The 21,710-nt window shown below is 49.7% G+C and overlaps 4 protein-coding genes and 1 long non-coding RNA gene across 7 annotated transcripts; 3 read left to right on the forward strand and 2 right to left on the reverse strand.

Annotated features, from left to right (window-relative positions):
* Positions 1 to 7,511: 7,511 nt before the first annotated feature.
* Positions 7,512 to 9,539, forward strand: LOC100839721 (leucine-rich repeat extensin-like protein 1). The gene has a single exon (XM_003572884.4). The coding sequence runs from the start codon at positions 7,672 to 7,674 to the stop codon at positions 9,220 to 9,222; it is 1,551 nt and encodes a 516-aa protein (XP_003572932.1). The 5' UTR covers positions 7,512 to 7,671; the 3' UTR covers positions 9,223 to 9,539.
* Positions 9,540 to 11,528: 1,989 nt separating this feature from the next.
* Positions 11,529 to 13,955, forward strand: LOC112271514. Its single transcript, XM_024460729.1, has 5 exons — positions 11,529 to 12,139; positions 12,237 to 13,241; positions 13,327 to 13,396; positions 13,484 to 13,584; positions 13,671 to 13,955. Exons 2-5 carry the CDS (start codon positions 13,092 to 13,094, stop codon positions 13,827 to 13,829), a joined length of 480 nt encoding a protein of 159 aa, XP_024316497.1. The 5' UTR covers positions 11,529 to 12,139; positions 12,237 to 13,091; the 3' UTR covers positions 13,830 to 13,955.
* A 237-nt stretch (positions 13,956 to 14,192) lies between these two features.
* On the reverse strand, positions 14,193 to 15,417 carry LOC100840026. Of its 2 annotated transcripts, XR_002964603.1 has the most exons (4): positions 15,403 to 15,417; positions 14,919 to 15,303; positions 14,730 to 14,782; positions 14,193 to 14,602 (listed from the first exon to the last, which is right to left on the reverse strand). It is a non-coding gene; the product is annotated as an uncharacterized LOC100840026 (long non-coding RNA). The 2 variants fall into 2 exon arrangements; XR_731892.3 differs by lacking the exon at positions 15,403 to 15,417 and having other exon boundaries at positions 14,919 to 15,392.
* Positions 15,418 to 16,727: 1,310 nt separating this feature from the next.
* On the forward strand, positions 16,728 to 18,581 carry LOC100822439 (cinnamoyl-CoA reductase 1). Its single transcript, XM_003570317.3, has 5 exons — positions 16,728 to 17,003; positions 17,094 to 17,248; positions 17,360 to 17,542; positions 17,637 to 17,995; positions 18,118 to 18,581. Exons 1-5 carry the CDS (start codon positions 16,730 to 16,732, stop codon positions 18,299 to 18,301), a joined length of 1,155 nt encoding a protein of 384 aa, XP_003570365.2. The 5' UTR covers positions 16,728 to 16,729; the 3' UTR covers positions 18,302 to 18,581.
* Positions 18,582 to 18,796: 215 nt separating this feature from the next.
* Positions 18,797 to 20,785, reverse strand: LOC100822750 (cinnamoyl-CoA reductase 1-like). 2 transcript variants are annotated; one of them, XM_024460728.1, is made up of 5 exons: positions 20,248 to 20,785; positions 19,985 to 20,142; positions 19,715 to 19,897; positions 19,275 to 19,636; positions 18,797 to 19,163 (listed from the first exon to the last, which is right to left on the reverse strand). In XM_024460728.1, the coding sequence occupies exons 1-5, from the start codon at positions 20,396 to 20,398 to the stop codon at positions 19,127 to 19,129; spliced, it is 891 nt and encodes a 296-aa protein (XP_024316496.1). In that variant the 5' UTR covers positions 20,399 to 20,785; the 3' UTR covers positions 18,797 to 19,126. The 2 variants fall into 2 exon arrangements, with proteins under 2 accessions (XP_024316496.1, XP_024316495.1); XM_024460727.1 differs by lacking the exon at positions 18,797 to 19,163 and having other exon boundaries at positions 19,209 to 19,636.
* Positions 20,786 to 21,710: the final 925 nt, after the last annotated feature.

Here is a 21,710-nt window from a genome sequence, read left to right on the forward strand (position 1 = left end):
AATAAAATAAGTGACAAGTGTATACTTCCGTGCGAAAAAATATGCCATGTCCTTGAGCAAGCACAGGGTGCACGGAAAATGGGGATATGCTACTCTAGAATTTTAAAGGTGTATGTTTGGGACTGCAGTGATCGTGATAGGATCTTCTGTTCAACTACCTTTTTGTGTGTTCTACTGTTTCACCAACAAAAAAAATCGTCTCAATACTACCAAGGAAAATTATTAAATAAGCTCACCCCGCATAAAAATAACCGCTCTAGAATTCACAATAAGCCAAACCGAGCTAATTTTTTAAAATAATACATTTTTTTACAAATATTAAAAATAATATGCAGTTTGAGAATTTTTCGAAAATAACACAGTTTGGGACAAACCTACAGGCACTAGTCGGCCTCTCAGCCTCCCCTCACAGGCACTTATCACCTTGGGCCACGCCGATTAGCACTTATCCGCTTGGGCTAAGCCGATAAGTTGCATGTCTCTTGCTCAATTCTTAAGTTGGCTGAGTGAGCTTCACTATGCTATCCATAGTGCTGCACTTGATTGCCCATATCCTCTCTGCAATTTTGACAAACCCGACTACGACCATCAAAATGGCTGCCAAGTTCCCTGTGCCCAAGATTACCAAAATACCTCCAGCAAGAAGACAGAAGGAGAAATAAATAAGAAATCAAGTAGACAGGTGACAGGAAGGAATCAAGCATTGATGAAACCATGAGCATGTGACTGTACCTGACTGCATCTCAAATACCAACACATCATTTGGTAGCTTCTCAATAATAAATTTGGAAGGAATCGGGGGGTTAGGTACGTGCCTGCATCTCAAACTCTCATAGCGGGCCAGCGGCGTTCATGGGCTTGTCCGGCCGCAGCATCCGGAGCTTCGACCATCCGGTCCTCTGTCCGTGTGATTCCCCATCTGCGGCCCATCGGCAAGGGCGGCTCCTCCGCGCACCGCACTGCATGTGTCGACCGACCATCGGCGACCAGAAGCTCCAGGCGAGCAGCGACAGGGAAAGAGAGAGGCCACATGGTGTAGGAGGTCTCCGCGGCGACGCGTCTGAGCGACGGCGGAGAGGAGCCAAGGAGGTCTCCGCCATGGGCGAACCCCCGGGTGTGTAGCAGGAGGGAGGGATGGGTGTCTGCCATGGGAAAGAAGATTGGGGATTGACTCCGATCGTGAAGGGAAGAAGAGAAGGGAAGAAAAAAAAAGGAAAAAGGGCCCGCGACCCATCTGTAGGTTTGGGTCAGGCTGAGAGCTTCTTATCGGCGGTTGGGCTAGGAATCCGGCCTCCAGTCGGCCTGGGCCAGGCCGACAGGGCCTTATCAGCTTCGGCAAGGCCGAATGGGCCTAATCGGCCTGGGTCAGGCTGAGAGCTTCCTGTCAGCGGTTGGGCTGGGAATCCGGCCTCCAGTCGGCCTGAGCCAGGCCGACAGGGCCTTATCGGCTTCAGCAAGGCCGAATGGGCCTAATCGGCCTGGGCCAGGCTGAGGCCCTATTATTTTTGATTTTTTCTAAAACTCATATTATTTTCAAAAATGATTAAAAAATCGACCATTAGATAAAGAATTAACATGAAAAATCATACTCATAATTGTTTCTTCTATAGACACTTTTAAATCAAGGGGGGATTATTATAAGTAATTTCACTCCACCAAAAAATAACCACTCTAGAATTCACCATGCCCATTAGATAAAGAATCGACATCCAAAGCCACGAAATTGTCGCTTCTATAGACAAATTTCAATCACAACCATCAGAGTAATTTTGTGTGTAGTGACATGCACAATAGTATTATAAAAACGCAGCAGACTCAATAATCCGTTAGATGGCTCTAGCCCTTCCATGTCTTTCGTACCCTAGCCACCATCAGATTGCATCTCGTCCTGTGTCCGGCGGGCGGGCAAGCCACACGTCCCTGGCTCCTTTCCTTGCCCCTCAGGCGCTTGATGCTATAGTAGGTCCTCAAAAGTCATACAATCCTGTTCGTCATCTTCTTCTCTGGTACGGTGCTCTATTTCTCAAATCATTGTCGCACGCGTCTTCTTGCTCCGACATGTTCGGTGGTCCAGAGGCAGCGTCGAGCTTCGCTCATGACGCGCCGCTGACGAGTGCAGGAGGAAGACAACGACGTTTATCCACAACAACTTGCGTGTATTTTTTATTTTACTTTAAAGATCATTCTGTAAAGGTTGGTTGATTTAATATATGGCCTTGGCCTTTTCGAAGGAAAAAGTGTACAATGTGGTGCTATGCTTAGAGCTTTGTTTTCAGAATGGGGCTTTACTCTTTTCCTTTAGGAAAGTTGATTCGGGCCTTGGAGCAGGTAAAGCATGGCTGCTAATGTAGTTGGGCCGTCGACCTGTCCTTTGCGGTTTCGTTAAAGAAAGTGATGAGAGCCGTTGGGTATGGGCCGAGACGCGAGAGGCCGTAGTATTGGGCTAAGTATTACATGATGGGCCGGGAAACTTGTCCCCCGAGAGGCCTGTTAAAACAATCGTCTCTTGTTTGTTCAGTGTCACTGATGACATGCGACAGCAAAGCACACTGTCCTGCCTTCATAAAAGAGTTCATCTGAATTCTGAAGTAGAACCGTAGCACGGAGCTCTCAAAATTAAAGGTGTTTCCCCGAACGATCAAACTGCTCCTTTGCCGTCGAATCTAAAATGTGTGGTCAGCTCTGGTATCAAGTTTCTAGTAACTGAACCTTCTTTCCCCTTTCTGAACAGTCTTTTGTCACAGGACAAGCGACAGATCTGAAGAAGCAGGCATCACTGCTTCTACTCCAGCTGAAAAATGGGCTGCAACTGCAAGACAAGCAATGACCGGCAACGATTCAAAGCCAAAGGGAACTTCAAAAAGAAACAGGACGCGCGTAGTTGTAGTCTGCGGCCAGGAGTACTAATCAGTAATCAATAGGTCACATAGTTTATTGACGTGGTTCTGACTCGAAATCTGAGTGCTAGCTTGCAAGATCGGGCCACTGGTATTTTCTTCTTGGAGTCAATCTGTACAGTAGTATTTCTCAAATCTGGTCAGTACAGTACCCCCATCATCTTTAAGCTTGACTGTCTAGTGGTAGTATCCCATGTGTCTCTGTTAAAACAAACCCCTGCGTGCCCCGGGGCTCAAGGCGCTCCACCCGCTCCTAAACAAATTAAATAAATAATTAACGCAAAGCAAGCTGGTCCTTGCAAAGCATGTGGAACGAAGTCAAGTCTCCTCTCGCGCGCGTACGATGTTCTGTTATGTTAATCCTGCCTAATCTTTTACCGGTACTCCCTTCTGTAAGTAAATCTCAATCGATCGATCGGTCTATCTAGGCCGAGATCGACAGCGATTGTGATTGAGGAAAGGAGAAGTCTCGTTTTACTAATTGGCAGTACTACTGAACTAGGAGCACGTGAGAGCGACGGCCGGCCGTGATCGATGCTGTCACCGGAGAACGATGGCCGGCGTTGGCGCTACATAGATTGGATGGACGTCTGGTACGGTCTAAGAGGTTGCTGATCTCTCCGGGAAAAGGCCTGGATATGGACTGTTCGTTTGGTTTCTTGGAACTGGTTTTCTTGTGCCTGCATCTCATGTTCTCATCTCAGTTTTCCTCTTCTTTTCTTTTGAGAAACGGAATCTTATCTCAGGGGGTAACGTACGAGGAACGTGTCGACGTCGAGTACGTCCGTGTGGTCCGGGAAACAAACCTTGTGCAAGTAAACTCTTGCGGATTTCGATCGGCTGAACGCGCCAAGAAATTAGTGACGTTCAGGCCCCGTTTGGAACACAGGATATGAAAAACAGAGAAACAGGAAAAATGCAGGAATTGAATGTCATGTTCTGTGGATTCTTACGGAAATCTGAAACAGGGGAATTGTACGATAAGCTATTTGGATGCTTCACAGGATATTTACAGGAAAGTTTTGTCCACAATTGAGAGAAGAGAGATAAAGACACATGTTGCATTGGAGTTCTTAGAGAAAATAAAAACATGAGGTTTGAGCAAATGTTTTGAATCCTTCAAAACAGGAAGGAAAGGAAGCATTCCTATAGGAATTTTAAGCACCAATCCTACAATCCATATGGCATCGTAGGAAAATTTCCTGTAGAATTCCTTTCCCGTGAAATTACTATGAAAAAACTTTGTTTCAAACGGGGCCTCAACTTCGAAAATCCATTGTGTATTTTTTGCAGAAATAATAATCATTGTGTATAATTTCCTGAATAGTTTTTTTTTCGAAAATGAGGACAGCCCCGTCCTCTGCATCGATGCACACAGCCAACTTCGCTGAATAGTTGACAAGTCAAAGCGTACATCGCATCGTGTGAACACTGCTGCTCCATAAAATCGCATCCAGATGTTGCGCTGCGCTGCGGCGGTCTCAACTCTGAAGTCTGAACTTCAGCAGCATCTCTTCCTTTTTCAGGCTTACGTGCACAGGTCGTTTTTTTGCAATCAGCACTTTCAGCAGCATCTCTTCCATTCCCGTTCTTCTCCGCTTGTCCAAAAATTCCTTTTCACACCCACAGGCCACAGGGACACACCATACTTATCAGCTTATCTACCCACCTTCCTCTTGTAGTGCTCTGAAGTTAGCGTTCTTGAATTGCTTCTTTTCATTTTTGCCCTAAATTTAGCAGCATTCGTTGCCATTGTTTTGGGGATCCAAGCCTTTCATCTAAAGTTGTTTTCGGCAACATGCTTGATCTGTAAGTGTTTACTGGTACTACGAGTACTTTTTACCACATGGTCCATTCCTCCACTATGGATGGATGATGTGATGGACCAGGTTTGCTAGGCCAACAATGTACAAGTAGCAGCCGCATCGTCCTCCTCATCAGTCCACGATGGACCACGCAGCCCAACCGGAGGCGATCGCTATCTGACACTTGTGGCCCTATGTGTAGATGATAGGGTAAATTCCCTCGGGTGGAAATGCCGAGCGGTAGTAATTCGCTTAGGCTGTTAGAATTATTGTGCTACTACGCACACAATAATCCGGAATTTTTATATCCAGTACGGAGTACTAGTATATACACGAGCAAAGAAACTCCATCGCTTGGCATCTTCATGTTCAAAAGTTACACTAGAATGCATGAGGACGTCCTTTCGAGGATTAGTAGTAATGCATGATCACATCCTTTTGATGATTAGCAGCGGCGAGCTTATAAAACAGCTTGTCATACTTGTACAGCTAGTGATGACGCTGTCGTCACGGCACAACTGTTTTATATTACAGTGTCAGTACAGTAGTACGTATTATTTTATTCTATAAATAAAAGATTTCATCGCCTGTTTTACTTTCCAGCCAGGCTATCGCTAAAGCATAGCAGAGGATAGATACAGGTGTTTTCCTGACCACCGGCGCCTTTAATTAGAAGCCTTCTAATGATTCTTTAATCCTCCTCCTGCGTGCTTAAACTAATCAACCTACTCATATGCATTGGATGAACTAAAGTATTGTGCTCGTATATCATGATAGTCTCATCCACAAAAACTACCGGAATCCGGCTTCATGCCCTGCTAACTACCAACTGGCGGCCACATGAGCACATGCATTATATTCTTAACTACGCCTATCAACTTATATCCAGGGCCTCACGGGTCAGTACACGCATCACACCACAAAGATGTTACATGCAAGTATCCACTGATCTTAAAAAATCAAAATAGAATATCACAAAAATCTAGAAAGTGGGTCTAGCTTGGATTTACACCCTCCGTTCTGCATTTTCGATGGTACCTTACGGTACGACCTACGAGTAAAAGTCCACACTAGCAAAACAGGCAGCGAGACAATGAAAAAAAGCAGGAAGCTGTTGTACCAATTTGTTTGGACTTTGGACATAAACAGGGAGTCGTACCCTTTTTCTCTTGCGGAGGCCACGGCACGATCTTACTATTTGATGGTCCGTCGAGAGATTGTTACGATCACGGTGGTCTACAGAACCCGTGGGCACACGCGGCTCTAAATTACTCGCCGGTCCCACTGCTCAGCGGAGTTACCATCCCAGTTTATCGCGGGGGCCCATGGGCACCGGTGAGCAGAGGAGCTTTGTAAATGAACGAGCATTAACTATTGACGCGCCGAGGAGCACGGCACGGCCCAGTCAATACTAACCCCCGGCGCCTTTCGCGGTCTCACGTTTGACGGCTGGTTTGGCGGCATGCGCAGACCCTGTCGTCTTAGATCAAAGATCACCAGATCCACTCATTCGTTCTTGCCGCCGCCGCCGCTTCTGCTACTAGGCACCAGCGCGGTGAATTTTTGTCGCCGGCGCAGAGGAGGTCACGGGGAATGGTAAAGATCCGGCAGAGCCTGTATCCCGGGACCGAACAAACAGGTGGGAGCCAAGGAGCCTGCCTGCACGATCGCCCGGATTTGTTGACCAGGAGAAACGCCCGGATTTCTGCCTGCCAACAACACGTTGCGGAAACTAACTTCCTTCGTCCCTGTAGCGCGCCCGGCCCGCGAGCGCGCTGCCGGGGAAGTAGCACATGGGTGTCGACCGGAGCTCACGATGAGGTGCTCTAGCTCTACTGTGGACGCATTTCGGTGAAGCGTGCGAGGCGGCCACCACGGCTAGCTGGGTTGGGTGCGTGCACCCGCCGGGTTTCGTCGGGTGAGTGTGCCTTGTCGGTTGGAAGCGGAAGCTGTGGGCGCCCGCGAGCCAGCCCGTGGAACGCACGATAGACGCGCCGAAACTCGAGCGCGCGCCCCGTTTGCTGCCTGCCCAGTGGAGGGGAGCGGCAAAGCTGGCACGGGCGTGGCGTCGAGTTTTATGACGTGTTCTGTTTCGCGTCGTGCCGTGGCGCCGGGCTGATTACACTTTGCAGGCGGTCGACTCGGACCGGTCTGCTACACTTGTCACCGTCACGCCAGCTCAGCTAGTCCGGGCCAGCGCGCCACCGCACCGGCGGACGGAAACAAAAACGTTACTACCTCGGGCTTTCTAGAATCACTAGGGCCACCTTCATGCGCTACACGGCAACGCACCTGCCGGGCTGAAGGAAAAACCGATGCATGTCTGGTGCATTTAAGAGCAACACAAATTTTTTTTCGAGTTCTTTTCCACGTTAAGCAAGCACATCTGACATTTGAACTATGGTTCTTGTTGTCCATGATCTGTTGGTCGCCTATTAGACCTACCGATCGTTTGTGTGATCGATATCACATTAAAAGGTTTTGACAAATTCAAACCATGAGCCACATTCACATTCTCGTACTCCAACAGAACAGATCAGGTACTGGTAGATGGCAAATCCGCGCAGTTTATGGACCAGAGGAGAAAATAAAACCCAGCGTTTCCGGGCCAGCAAAGGAAAAAAGATTGATAAAAAAAGAAACGTAGGAACCGAAAAGCAGCGAAAAGTGGGAAGCGCGGGGCCCACCGCACCAACACACGCATTCGCAGCCGCAAGCGACACCCCGATCCCAACTGTCCCCACGCATCTCCCGACGCAGCGCCAGCCCAAGTAAGCCCAACTCCCCGCCAAAAATACTTGCCCGTCCCAGTCAATCCCTAGTCCCTCCAAAACCGCCTCTCCCCGTTTCCAGCTGCGCAAACCAAATCCCACACCTGACCTACTACAACCTTATAATCCCTCCCTTCACTTCTCCCCCGACCCCTCGATCCCCACCGCCGCCGCCAACAACCCTAGCCGCGCGCCGCCATGGCCGACTCCGGCGACTCCTCCCCGCTCTCCGCCGCCGCCACCGACGACGCGCACCACGACAACAGCGGCTCGGAGAACGGGGCGGCGGCGGCGCAGGTGGTTGTCCCGCCGCCGTCGCTGCCGGTCCCGCCGCCGCCGCCGAAGGTGCGGCTGATGGTCAGCTACGGGGGCCGCATCCAGCCCAGGCCCCACGACAACCAGCTCTCCTACGTCAACGGCGACACCAAGATCCTCTCCATCGAGAGGCCGCTCCGCTTCCCGGACTTCGCGGCCCGCCTCTCGGCCCTGGCCGGCTCGCGCGGGGAAATCTGCGTCAAGTACCAGCTCCCCGGGGAGGACCTCGACGCGCTCGTCACCGTCACCAACGACGAGGATCTGGAGCACCTCGTCCTCGAGTACGACCGCCTCCACCTCTTCCGCGCCTCGCCGGGATCTGGCGGCGGCTCGTCCCGCGGCGGTTCCACGCCCAGGCTCAGGGTATTCCTCTTCCCCGTCCAGTATCCGCCCCCGCCGCAGCCTGCCGGCCTCCTCGAGCCCAGGCAGGACCAGACTGCTGAATGGTTCGCCGTGGAAGACTTCAATTCCGTCAAACCCCCGCAGCCGGAGCAGCAGCAGCCGAAGCAGGAGTCGGTTCCCCTCCAGTCGCCTCCTCCAGCGGTGCAGATGGCGGCGGTGCCCCACTCCATGATGGTGGCGCCGCAGAAGGGCCTCGACTACCTGTCCGGCTTCGACTACGGCTACGGCTTCGTGCCGCCGCCCGCGGTCAAGGTGAAGGACCCGGCCGGCGATCCGCCGACGATGAGAGAGAACGTCCCCGTCGAGATCCCGCCCAAAAACGAAGAACGCCACCCCAACCCTGCAGGCGACAACGCCATGGTCTCTCCCGCCGACTTCCCTCGCCAGATCCAGGACAACCTCGAGAAGGTTCAGCTCACAGACAACGCCTCCCAGCAGCCGCCACCATCTCCTGCTCAGGCGGCCCCGGCCGCTCCTGCTGCTCCGGTCGCCCCGGTCCCTGTCGCCTTGCCGAGGAACGGTAGCGACGACTCCCTGACTCGCAACTACCCTCCTGGCACCGTCGCCCAGACAACCCCACAGCCACAGGAGTACTATCATCAAAAGTTCCCGGAGAAGCCCCCTGTCCTTCCTCCGTCATCCGCTCCCCCAGCGACGGGCTTCCTGCCGGTGCCGGGCAGGTTTCCATCTGTTGCCCCTGGCTCTGCCGCTGAACATGGCCCTTTCTTCTTCATCCCGGCGCCGCCCCATGGTTACTATGCCACCAGCGCCAACCCTGGTGGCACCTCCTTCTACGCGGTCGCACCACACAATGGCAACTCCAACGGTAATGGCACCACCCCTGCCCCTGCTGTGTCGAATGCTCCGGCCTACCCGCAACTGGCGTATGACAGCAATGGCCGCGCCATCTACTACACCAGCGTCCTCCCCCAGTATCCTTCTGCCGTCAACGGCATGTCAGTGGCCGCAACAGTACTCGGCACTGAGCCTGCGAAGCCAGTGGCGGCGAAGCCAACCCCAACCGTCTCTTGATCGCTCGCTCACTCACCTCGTCTATCCAGTATGGGTTAAAAGAGTTTGCCAATTTTCGTTCGTTCGTTCGTCGATATGGGTTAATATGTCAGTTGGATTCGTTATTGTCTCTAGTATTCACCTATAATTTTTTTTACCTTTTGTTTAGAGTTTTGGTTTGGCTTTATGGGTTCATCATATGAACTAGTTCTCAGTGTGCTTAGATGTACATACAGTCTTTGTGGACATAATGGATATTATATTAATTAGTCTATTGGGGAGTTCTTTAACAATTGTCTAAGTTGTTACTGCTATTTGTTAATTCTTTCAGTTCATTATTCTGCTATTGTCAATGTCAGCAGTCCAATGGCAATGTGGCTTATTGGCCATGTGAACCTTGTATTCTTTTGAAGCAAAATATGGGGATGCAACTAGAGCATCTTATCTTATTGCCATGTTGGTATTTGTTAATGGAGCAATCTTGCAGAATGGTAGCTCTGCTGTGAAGAACCACAGTTGTCGTATGTGTTGGTTCACGGGAAGCCAGTTTGCTGCATTTATGTATGTATGAGCTGAGGGAAATGTTGGTTATCGTGGGGAATGGTTGTTATTGTGGTCATGTGATGTTGCTGCAAGAGGGTTTTCCCTGATCACGAGCAGTGGCTTTAATTCTCTCAGAGTAACGTGCAATTTCTGTTCTGTTGATTTCTGCTCAGATGTGAGCACTGAATTTACTGAAACTTTGTCTGGCATGAAGAGAACGTTGACAGAGTTGACAGTCGTTTGTGCATCTTTGTTGGATCTTTATCATGGTTGCATTTGCTGGTGTGATCTGAGAGCTGATTGATGTTCTGCTGATCAAATTAAACGAAGCACTGAAATGCTGGCTCATTCTTCAGTCAGATTTTTCAGATCTATAATCTGGCACAGCTGCTTCTGCAGGTTAACATGCCAACACGTCTTCCACTTTAGGTCGGCTTGTTCAGGCTGATGCTGAATTTAGATAACCGAGCTTTGCAAGAATTTTCTGGGCACTGCAAAATCTTCTGTTTGTTGCTTGTTCCATTCATGTTCAGCACACCAGCTGTTGCCTCCCGTGCTGGCAAAGCCGCAAAGTGCACCTGCATTAGTACTGCATAAGATCCTATCAACCCTGACCTCCACTGCTGCGGTGGAACGGAGGTGTGGAAACGGGGGAGCATCCTATATGTTCTGTTGCAACCTGCATAGCAAAGAGGATCTTTCATTTCATTCTTTCGATGCTCTTCGAGGCACCATCAGTCCATCCATCATCATCATGCTCATGCTCCTTTTGGGCAAAGATGTTTTGCTGCTGCGAGAGCGAGATGGCTTTTTGACCAAAGTGCATTGTGTGCTCTCCTTGTCTCGGAACCTCCCTGGACTGATTATCTGTTGCTGCTTTTGCTAACCTGGCTCCGGCTGGCCAGCAGGATGTTGGTCTGGTTCTCGGTTCGGCACTCTAGCCGGAATCATCTCCTTCCTGCGGCTCCTGCCATGTAGGTGTACCGGTACTCTGCCTGGTAGCTTGGACCTGAAGAAGCAAGCTAGCAGCAGAAGAGAACACCACACCACCTCTGCAGTCTCCTTCCATGTGCCATGTTGGCTCAGCGTAGTGCAGTGCAGCTCCAGTTGGAAGAACTGAAGATGAGCAGCATTGTTCCACGAAGCCGAGCATCATTCAGCAGAGGCTGCATCTGTTTCGGCATGCAGGGTAGCAGCAGCCATGGCGTGGCACATGGAGGATGGCATGGCTGCCCATGCCGTCTAGGAGATGGTTTGCTAGCCATAGCTTTCAATGCTCTCCCACCTGCTTGGTTGCACCGTATTAATCTTTGGCTTGTTGCTGGTGAAGGTTGTTGTTTGCTCATGTGCATGGTGTGAGGTTGCAACTGATGGGAGTGTCACGGTGTGTGAGACTGTGTGTAGCACTCTACCAGCAGCTGCTGCTGCCGACGAGCATGGGTGACATAAAGGTTCTGAAGGCGGTTAGAGGTGAAGCACAGCTGCTCACTCGCTTCATCTGAAAGCAACCACCATGTTTCTTGCCGGGAGGAGCCTGGACCTCGATTGCTTTCAGTATTACTGTTCAGATTGATCATGGGATTGGCTGTGTTATTCAGGTTGCTCCTGCGAGTTGTGTAGTTGGATGCAAATTAAAAGCTTCCAGCCAGTTGGGGCACTGATTACGGCGGCCAATGTGGGGGTGAAGATAACAGGAAAAGGAAAGCATGTTTGCTTTTGAGCTGGTTAGTGTTTCTCCTGATGATCTCCTCGGCTTGCTCCGAATGGTATGATTGATTGTTGTTCCGCAAGTTGTCATCGATCATGATTATCACTCACCTGGACAGTCACTGTCTGACACTGCAAGCATGTGGCCTTGACTGCTGCCATGTTCGCCATTTCTAATAGGTTTTGCTCGACTTATTTTAACTCGGTTTTAGTCTGCAAAATGCAGGTGGTCGACAGTTGACTAAAAGACCGCTCGCAGAAAAACAATGGGTGGGAGATGCTTTTGGAGAGAATCACAGAGTGACTCTGACTGCATTGCTGGTTAAAGGTTACGGCTGACAAAGTGTTCTTTTAAGAGGAGGCCGCAAAAGTTGGGCCTCTGTCTTCCATGTAGAGCGAAAATTGCGGTTGGAAAGCCCGTTAGAGTGAAATTAGATTAGCCCAAGCCGTTGAAAATGGTAAAGTGGGCTACAGTTTGGCCCTTGGGCCTGAATGTGCATTGGCCCAAACTGTACTTTTGATATGTGCAATTGGTAAAGATGCTGACAATGGTATGTACTCTGTAGCATGGGCTGTGGTGGTGAAGGAGTGCAATAGCTCTTGGTTTTGGTTTCTTGGCCTTCTAATAAGGGATCTTAACATTAATGGCCAAGGTGAAGATTGGGTGTTAATTTCAGAGCAGCAAAAGGTATGCGTGTCTTGTTCCTGTACTTTATTTAGTCATTTTCTTCAGTTTAGTTGCTACAAAAGATTTGCTTATTCAATAGTTGTATCATGTCATGCAGGGCTTGATCAACGCTATTTCAGACTTAGTTCCGGGTGCCGAGCATAGAAATTGTGCAAGACATATCTATGCCACCTGGAGGAAGAAGCACACAGATCATGATGGAAAAAGTTGTTTTGGAGATGTGCTAAAGCCCCCTGTAGGACACTCTTGAACTACCGCAGAGCTAGGTTAGCACAACAGACAGTGGAAGGTGGCTTCTTTTGATGAAGACAAGTCCAACCCACTGGTGCAGAGCTTTTTTCAGGATAGGCTCTAATTGTGATGCTGTGGACAACAACACATGTGAGTCTTTAACAATTATTTCCTCTAGCTTCCTTCCTGTCAGCTCTATGCTAGAGGCTATTAGATGCAAGATCATGGTCAGGATACAGGAAAATAGAAGGCAGAAAAATGGGTTGGGACCATCTGTCCAAGCATTTTTAAGAAACTGAAGATGAACATCACGCTATATTCTTTATGTCATGTTTTATGGAATGGTAAAGCAGGGTATGAGGTGAAAGAGCACGAAAGAATTGGAAATAATAAGTTCACTGTCCATTTGGAGGCAAGAACATGTTCTTGTAGGTAGTACTGGCAGTTGTCTGGACTACCTTGTTGCCATGCCCTATCTGCTATATATTGTGCTGTCCAAGAGGTGGATAGCTTCATTGCTAGTTGCTTTTATATAAGCGAGTGCATGAAGACATATGAGTATTGTCTGCAGCCTGTTGAGGAGGGAGAGAGTTGGGAGGCAGCAGATCACCCTTGGCCAGAAGCACCTGGGTTCATCAAGCCACTAGGGAGACCTGCCACAGAGAGAAGGAGAAAAACCTAAGGCTCTAAGGGCACCAAACTGACCAAGAAGGGGATCAAAATGAAATGCGGTTATTGTGGCAGCACATCTCACAACAAGAGGACTTGTTCAGGTAATACAAAATCACAGAAGTATATGCAAGCTCAATATGTAAAGGAAGCTGCCAAACAAAGACATGCTAATTCCAATGTGGTTGGGAGCACATCTAAGGTGCTAAATTTGGTATTTTACCAGTTAATTTTCTTGCACACACTCATTTAAACTGAAAACAATATGTTTTTACTCTGATTTGCAGCAGTTGCCCCAGAAGACAACAAATCATGGTATTTCTTTTATCTCAGAGCTCACAACAGAGCACATCAAAGGTTAAAATTTTCATATTCTGTGCTCTAATTTTCTTTTTGTTACATTGTCTTTGTAGATTTTTTAATTTTTCATTTTACTATTTGCAGGTTTGCAACCAAGTCCCATCAAATCCATCTGCAAGTCAGAAAAGTATAGGAGCAACTGGGACTGCAGTTTCTCAAACCTCCCGGCTAAGTTCCTTAGGATGGTAAATATTTACCCAAGTGATGTAATGATATAATTTCCTTCCTGCACAATCTTTTAAATTTTCACACTTTATTTTTCTTCATGCAGCCTACAGTGCCTTCTCACTGTGTGGTTAATATTGGGAATCCCAAAGATATATGGCTGGAGCCTCTAAGCTCAAAGTTGGACAGACTAATGCTCGCGAGGAGTAATTTTAGAGGGCAAATTTTTCTTCGTTTATGCCAGCTAGCTGGGCATGTCAGCTAGATTGGTGTTAAATTCCAGAGAGTGAACTCAGATCATCTATTTTGGGACATATGGATTCTGAATTCTCTATTTTTGAAAGCGTAAACTCAGAAACTTATTTTATAGTATTTGAACTCAGCATCCTTTATAAGTTGGTGATTTTGTGTTATATATCTTGCAGAGTGCATATATTTGTCAAGATATATATATGTTGTCAAGATCAATCAAAAAGTACACATATGCTAGCAAAGTCAATCGAGAAGTGCATGTACTGCACATATGCACTGTTTGTAACAGCTAGACTGGAGCCCTGGAGTCTACATATGTCAATTTCATCTATTATGAAGCGCACATATAACATTAAGTCTGCATATATCCAGGGAATGCACATAACAGCCACAAAATATTAATTTTTCACTTGCATGGTTTACATAATTGGCACATACATACACCCAGCACACACACTTGTTCGCTTACATACATACTTGTCTGATGCACACATGAAACATACATAATTCTGAAGTTACAAAGATGTACTTCGTACATCATTAGCTACACTAGTTGTACTAAAATGGTGCCGCAACATGCCAACTTATTGATGGTTCCTTTGAATACTCTAACTTGAACCCACACAGCATCAATCCTTTGTAGAATTTGTTAAGCATTAACAAGAGGCCAACTTGTTTACTTCTAGCAGCTTCAATGTTCGGCACTTGGGCTAATTAGTGATCATCCAAATTTCTCTGAGGGTCCTTACACTAGTCCAACCAAATGAAAACGCTGCAACCTTTCACCTGTCCAAACATCCAAAATTCAGATACCAAGTTCGAAACTCGACCAAAATTCAGAGAGAACTGAATTTTGAATGTCACTGTTCAGACAAGAAGCATGGAGTAGGTTCTAATTAAAGAATAGCTGTACCTGCAAGGCTGCAATGCCTTTGCATGTATTCCTGATTTTTTTCAATATAATACCTGCAGAAGTCCAAAGAAACAAAGCAGAGGTCGATGTGGAAAGCTACGGTCAGAGAATCCAATTTTTGTGCCAAAATCGTGAGCGGAATTACCCTGAAATCGAGAAGATAAACGAATCGGCAGGGAGATTGACTACCTACTCGCCGGTGTTGCCGCCCTTGCGGTCACCGGAGACGTCGCCGCTATGGCCACCGGAGTCGTCGTTGTAGCGTGGTTGCCTCTCGCACAGGTGTTCAAGGGAGTCGTTGCCGAACATGGGCCAATTTCTGCCACGCCCCTGGTCGCCGGCGAGCCCCTGCTGCTCTCCCGAGTCACGCCGCCGGTAGTTCTCGCCGCCTGGGAGTCCTCCCGATAAGGTCCCGCTTGTCCACCCCTATTTGCTCCTCTGCTTCGTTACCACAGGGCAGGACCTCAACGCTGTCATATGTACCAAACCGGAAGAAACCAGTCAAAAACCATGAGCCGGCTGACCCATGGCTACGGAGTGATTATCCCCGGTTCTGAATTACTCAGGCCCAACTCTGAATACGAAATCAAATACAGTACTCCATATTAGATTAGGGGGTGATTTGGAGTACCAAAATAAAGGTCAGGGGAATATTTTGTCCGAGAAGTGATACTTTATTAACTCCTTATCGCCTTGAAAAATAAGGAGCTACTGCACAGAAAACCATATGGGCTGGGGGAAAATATTGCCCACCGGAGGCCTGGGCGTCTCGACGCGGAGCACAGGTTGTCGTTGCCTGATTTGCGAAATGGCTGGCGAGCGCCCACCGAGGGAGTGACGCAAGCAAGAGAGGCCGTCAAGGTTTACGTCTGATTTCCGCTCAATCCATTGAAGAATGTCGGCTGTTCAAAGGCGAATATACGAATGCGGTCAACTCTAGTTCACTCGTAGTACTACCTTTTTTATATTATACTGCGACACTGTCTGATTGTTTGATGGCAGAGGAAATCTATATTGCTATGTGTTTCACAATATTAGGCATACTTGGTTTAGAGGTTGACAAATTAGTATTGTGTTAATATATGGTTGGGTTATATAGCACTAAATTGGTATTGCTAGATTTATTTTCAAAAAACACTCACCGCTAGCCGTGATTTCGTATCTTATGAGACGCCTATTAATGGAGCACTAAAATTTTATTACTTTCTACGTCCAACAAAATATGTCTCAATTTTGACTAAATTTGAATGCGTCCATACACTAAGTCATGTCTAGATAAATCCAAATTTTGACAAACTTGAGACATCTTTTATTGTAACAAGACCTAATCATATTATACTATGGAAGGGAAAAAGTAAAGACACATATGTAACTTCACAGTGGAAAAAATTCAAACCATCACAAATATTGTTCAGTGTTTTACTGCGAAAATTTTGGTTCGAAAAGAATATCCTTCACTTCCTCGCAAAAAAAAGAAGAGAAAAGAATATCCTTCCCGTGCAATTCGTCCTACTGAAATTTAAGTTGTACCAGCATATGTATTCAGGTTCACCGTACAGCGTGCCGATTAAAGTACGAGCCAGAGGATCAAGTATATCCGCACAATCGCACACGCCAGAACAAACTAGTTAGCTCGATGTGTTGGGAAACCCCGTGCCAGGTTTCGCTTCCCGATTCCATTTCCACCCCCGGAACGGAAGCTGCAAGCGCACTGCCGCGGTCGCTTCCCCCAGACCCCCCACCCATTTGGCTCGAACCAGTCGTCGCACTGCACTCGCCGCTGGATATTCAGTCGCTGTATTGTATTGCGTTGTCAGTATCAAGAACGAAACGAGCTTAACCTGGCGACCGACCGACCCAGGGCCCTATGTTTTGCTCCGCGCCAGTTTGCTGCAGCCCGCACCGTTCCCAGACCAGACACGCGCTCCAGCTCTAGCAGTTTTGCTGTGCGCTGGTAAGTGGTGACGCCGGTGCCGGTATAAATTGGGCCGCACGCTAAGATGAACCATACATACAGGTCACACACAAGTTCCATTGATCAGCAAAGGCAAGTTCGACCCCTGTACGTAGCTAACGGTCTCAATCTAGGATCCACATTTCGTCGAAACACCATGCCGTCGATCGCCACCAAGGCCAGCGGCAACAACGGCGAGATCAAGCAGCAGCAGAAAGAGCTGGTCTGCGTGACGGGAGCAGGAGGGTTCATCGGGTCGTGGGTGGTGAAGGAGCTGCTCCTCCGTGGATACCGCGTCAGGGGAACCGCCAGGGATCCCGGTAAGCGTTGCACATCGATCATCACCGAGTTTTCATGCTTGATCAAGCTTGTTCCAATGGCATGATCGTTTGGCTTTGTTTGTTGTGAAGCCGACCGGAAGAACGCGCACTTGCTGGCGCTGGAGGGAGCGGAGGCGAGGCTCACGCTGTGCCGCGCCGACGTCCTCGACTACGACGGCCTCCGCGCCGCCTTCGCCGGCTGCCACGGCGTCTTCCACGTCGCCTCTCCCGTCTCCAACGACCCCGTACGTCATCTCACTGACTAGCTAGCTGCATACTTCCTGAGTCAGACGTCCTCTGACTGAAAGTGCTCAGCTTAATTTTCTATGCTGCTTTGGTTTCTTGCTTGCTTGCAGGACTTGGCGCCGGTGGCCGTGGAGGGGACGAGGAACGTGATCAACGCGGCGGCGGACGCCGGCGTGCGGCGCGTGGTGTTCACTTCCTCCTACGGCGCCGTGCACATGGACCCCAAACGCAGCCCCGACGCCGTCCTCGACGAGTCCTGCTGGAGCGACTACGAATTCTGCAAACAAACCGGCGTAAGAAGCTCTGCCTCTGCTCTGTCCCCAAACGCACATAGTACTAGTAAGTAATCCTGATCGTGTTGCTTGACCTGACACATGTGCGTCGCAGAACCTGTACTGCTGCGCGAAGATGATGGCGGAGATAACGGCGACGGAGGAGGCGGCGAGGCGCGGGCTGGAGCTGGCGGTGGTGGTGCCGTCCATGACCATGGGCCCCATGCTCCAGCAGCAGCTCAACTTCAGCAGCGGCCACGTGGCGCGCTACCTGACGGGCGCCAAGGCGGCCTACCCGGACGCCGTCGCCGCCTACGTCGACGTCCGCGACGTCGCCCGCGCCCACGTCCTCGCATACGAGCGCGCCGCCGCCGCCAACGGACAACGCTTCCTCTGCATCGGCGCCGTGCTGCACCGCGCAAGCTTCCTCCAGCTGCTCAAAGAACTCTTCCCGCAGTTCCCCGTCACCGCCAAGTACGTACGACCTCGGCCGATCGAGCTCTCCAATCGATCGATTTGATAGATTCTACTTCTATTCTACCGGCCGTCTGATTCCGTGCGTGCATCGATTTATCACCGTTGGTCTCTGATTTCAGGTGCCAAGTCGACGGGGAGCCGATGGCGAAGCCGTACAGGTTCTCGAACCAGAGGCTCAAGGATTTGGGGCTGGAGTTCACTCCTCTGAGGGAGAGTTTGTACGAGACGGTGATGTCCCTGCAGCAATACGGTCACCTGCCGCAGCTGCCTGCTCCCGTGGCGCCGAAGCGTGCGTACCTGTAACTGTAACAACACAAGGCATGGGACGAGGAACCTGTCGGAAGGAAGGAAGGAAGGAAGAAAGATGTGTGTGGATTTATGGAATTCAGTTGGGAATTGTGTCTCTTTTGTACAGGTGTCAACACTCAACACACACACACACAGCGTGTAATCAAACCTCTTCTGCAGATGAAGATGTGATGAGTTCTTTATCTGAATTGAAGGGGAAAAAGTTGTCTGTAAGTCTCTGGCATGTTCAGCTTGAAGTATTTCTGCAGGTTCCTGATCTCCTTTTCGTTCAGAATTTCGATTGTAATACGTTACGTCTTTCGCTGCAAAGCTAAAAGCTTAATGCCAGTCGCACCTTTCTACCCAGGCAAGTCAACGTCTCATATGCCTCCAAGGATACACCTGTGAAGCACTTGCTAATGTAACATGCAGAGTACAAATTGCAGGTTACATTAGCTGCCACGTCACCTTAAATCTTCAGAACAGGAGTAGTATTCTGAAAGTTCAGACATCTCACCGAGTACCACGAGACCTACAATTTCGTGCTATGTGTATCGACCAATAGAACGATTTTATTTACGTATGATCATATCTGTTTATTGTGCGCAGTAACTAGTTATGATCGAAGACAGTACCCACTATCAGCTGGACCACAGCAGGGCTGATTAGTTGGATTAAAGCAGTAATGCATGTTTTGGTTTACAGATGTGCACGTTTGGGCGCCGGATCAGGCAGGGGCAAGTGACCCTTCTGCTGCAAGGACACCACCGTCTCGTACAAGCTTTCCCTCAGAGGAGTGAACTCCAAGCCCAGCTCTCTCAGCCTCTGGTTCGAGAACCTCTACGGCTTCGCCATCACCTTCCCGTCATCCTCACACCTGCAATTAAACACGGCAAGAAAAAAAAATCAAAGCTTCACGGTGAGAAATCGACAGAATAGAATCTATCGATCGTTTGGAAAAGGCTCGACCGGCCGTGGCCGTACGTACTTGGTGGCGGTGACGGGGTACTGCGGGAAGAGCTCTTTGAGAAGCCGGAGGAAGTGCGCGCGGTGGAGCACGGCGCCGATGCAGAGGAAGCGTTGGCCGGCGGCGGCGGCGCGCTCGTAGACGAGGACGTGGGCGCGCGCGACGTCGCGGACGTCGACGTAGGCGGCGACGGCGTTGGGGCAGGCCTCGACGACGCCCGTCATGTAGCGGGCGACGTGGATGATGCTCAAGTTGAGCGTCTGTCTCTGCAGCACGGGGCCGACCGTGACGCAGGGAACCACCACCGCCAGCTCTAGCCCGCGCCTCGCCGCCTCCTCCGTCGCCGCCTTCTCCGCCATCATCTTCGCGCAGCAGTACAGCTCCTGCACGCACGCGTGCAGATCAGAAAGAAATTAAACACGGAAAAATTTCGTCGATTGAGAGATTCTGGTTCTTCTTACGCCTGTTTGTTTGCAGAATTCGTAGTCGCTCCAGAAGGTCTCGTCGAGGACGGCGTCGGGGCTGCGGTTGGGGTCCATGTGCACGGCGCCGTAGGAGGAGGTGAACACGACGCGCCGCACGCCGGCATCGGCCGCCGCGTTGATCACGTTCCTCGTCCCCTCCACGGCCGCCGGCATGAGCCCCTGCATGCGGCATACATTGGCAAGGTAAGCCTGCAGTCGATCCACGCATGCATGAGCATGAGGCTCGGAGAGTTGTGAAGAACTGACAGGGTCGTCGTTGCTGCATGGACAGGCGACATGGAAGACGCCCCGGCATCCGGCGAAGGCGGCGCGGAGGCCGTCGCGGTCCAGGACGTCGGCGCGGCACAGGGTGAGCCTCTCCTCGGCTCCATCCAGGGCAAGCAAGTGGGCGTTCTTACCATCAGCTGCGTGCGTCGCATTCGTTAATTCATACATAGTACACACACACCAATCAGTTTAGCGTCTAACTAAAGAGAGTGCTGGAGATGCGGACGCGTCCTGCGTCTTACCAGGGTCTCTGGCTGTTCCCCTGACACGGTAGCCACGGAGGAGGAGCACCTTCACCACCCATGACCCAACGAAGCTGCCCGCCCCCGTCACACAAACCAGCTGCTGCTTCTCAGCATTACCGATGGCCTTGGCCTCCGAATTGGACGGCATGGCGGCGGGGGCCGTGATAATCTCTTGATCGATCTAATTGCTCGTTTTACAGTTTAGTGAGTACAGTACTTAATAAATAGGCACGGGAGTACAGAGCTCACATGCGACGGAGGTGCATATGTACACGTACAGTACGAAGCGAAAGCGCTATGTGGTGCCTAATCGTTGCCACGGCCACGACCTGTTGTCTCCAACTCTCTTGTCCTCCTCTCTCTCTTTTTTCCCTCGTTGCTTCTCCTCACGACTTATTATTTTGTTGGAAAGTTGATTGGTGGAAGTTAAGCTTTTCATTTCCGGATTTGCTAACATCCAACCACCTGAATTTTTTTGGGCAAGGGGAACCCTAGATAGGGAGAGATCAAGATCGGGATCTATCTGTAAAGTTTTGACACCTCTTCTTCGCAACATTTGGGCATGCCGAGACGTATTATCATTTTCAATTCTTTGCGAAAAGGATCACCGATGTACTAATGATCGTCAACAATATTACAAAGATCACTAAATGTAATAAAAATCACAAAATAAGTCCTTGGACTACCTAGCGACGGCAACAAGCACTAAAACGAGCCGAAGATGGGACACCGTCCTTGCCCCTCCATCACCACACACCGGAGGCAGACAGAGCTTACCAAAAGAGCGCTTGTGGTAGTAGACGGTGGGGTAGTCGTCATGCTAAGGCCCCAAAAAACCAACACATCAGAGTAGGAACCATCACAAAAAATGAGAATCATAAATCGGAAGAGTCGGACCTGAAACCACATGCACGAACAAGCAAGAAAGCCACTGAAACCCAAGAAATACACTAAAAACCCAAAAAGCCGACGGATCCCAAGGGATTTGCCGGACACATAGCTCCATGCGTCCTCCATCGATGCTAGGCGCACCGCTAGAGCGAGGACATGGCGGGGATGGCCTTATTCTGCTGCAAGATGTCTCCTATGCCTCACCATCTTAAAGAAGACAATGAAAGATCATAAAACAAAATGTGAGAGGTCCTTCTGTCGGAGAGCGTCCGGGATCCGCTGCACCTCCATGCCCAAGGAAGCCATCGGCCGGACAGACCGACGGGGGCGCCAACGGAGGGAATAGATTCACAAGCTCTGATCCGATCTACGTACAGGCGGCGCCGGAGGTCGTTCACCGAGACGTATATCACGAAGACAACACGCTCGAACTTGTAATTTCGTTATATATGTATGTGTTTTACGAATATGTCTGGACACGGTGCCAGACCCAGGATAAGTTCTGAGGTGTAGCAAAGTTTATACGACAAAAGAGCATGCACATCATAACTATGCAAAAACTCACTAGA

Source organism: Brachypodium distachyon, chromosome 3 (genome assembly GCF_000005505.3).
Source record: "Brachypodium distachyon strain Bd21 chromosome 3, Brachypodium_distachyon_v3.0, whole genome shotgun sequence".
Classification (NCBI taxonomy): domain Eukaryota; kingdom Viridiplantae; phylum Streptophyta; class Magnoliopsida; order Poales; family Poaceae; genus Brachypodium; species Brachypodium distachyon.

What these genes read in the sequence shown, in the direction of transcription:
- LOC112271514 (XM_024460729.1), top strand. Translation starts at nt 13,092, where the DNA reads ATGAAATGCGGTTATTGTGGCAGCACATCTCACAACAAGAGGACTTGT. An exon ending in CACAACAGAGCACATCAAAG is followed by an intron (nt 13,397 to 13,483) that starts GTTAAAATTTTC and finishes TACTATTTGCAG; the next exon opens with GTTTGCAACCAAGTCCCATC. An exon ending in CGGCTAAGTTCCTTAGGATG is followed by an intron (nt 13,585 to 13,670) that starts GTAAATATTTAC and finishes TTCTTCATGCAG; the next exon opens with CCTACAGTGCCTTCTCACTG.
- LOC100822750 (XM_024460727.1), bottom strand. Translation starts at nt 20,398, where the DNA reads ATGCCGTCCAATTCGGAGGCCAAGGCCATCGGTAATGCTGAGAAGCAG. An exon ending in CATGCAGCAACGACGACCCT is followed by an intron (nt 19,898 to 19,984) that starts GTCAGTTCTTCA and finishes TGCCGCATGCAG; the next exon opens with GGGCTCATGCCGGCGGCCGT. An exon ending in AATTCTGCAAACAAACAGGC is followed by an intron (nt 19,637 to 19,714) that starts GTAAGAAGAACC and finishes GCGTGCGTGCAG; the next exon opens with GAGCTGTACTGCTGCGCGAA.
- LOC100822439 (XM_003570317.3), top strand. Translation starts at nt 16,730, where the DNA reads ATGAACCATACATACAGGTCACACACAAGTTCCATTGATCAGCAAAGG. An exon ending in AATTCTGCAAACAAACCGGC is followed by an intron (nt 17,543 to 17,636) that starts GTAAGAAGCTCT and finishes TGTGCGTCGCAG; the next exon opens with AACCTGTACTGCTGCGCGAA. An exon ending in CAGTTCCCCGTCACCGCCAA is followed by an intron (nt 17,996 to 18,117) that starts GTACGTACGACC and finishes CTCTGATTTCAG; the next exon opens with GTGCCAAGTCGACGGGGAGC.
- LOC100839721 (XM_003572884.4), top strand. Translation starts at nt 7,672, where the DNA reads ATGGCCGACTCCGGCGACTCCTCCCCGCTCTCCGCCGCCGCCACCGAC.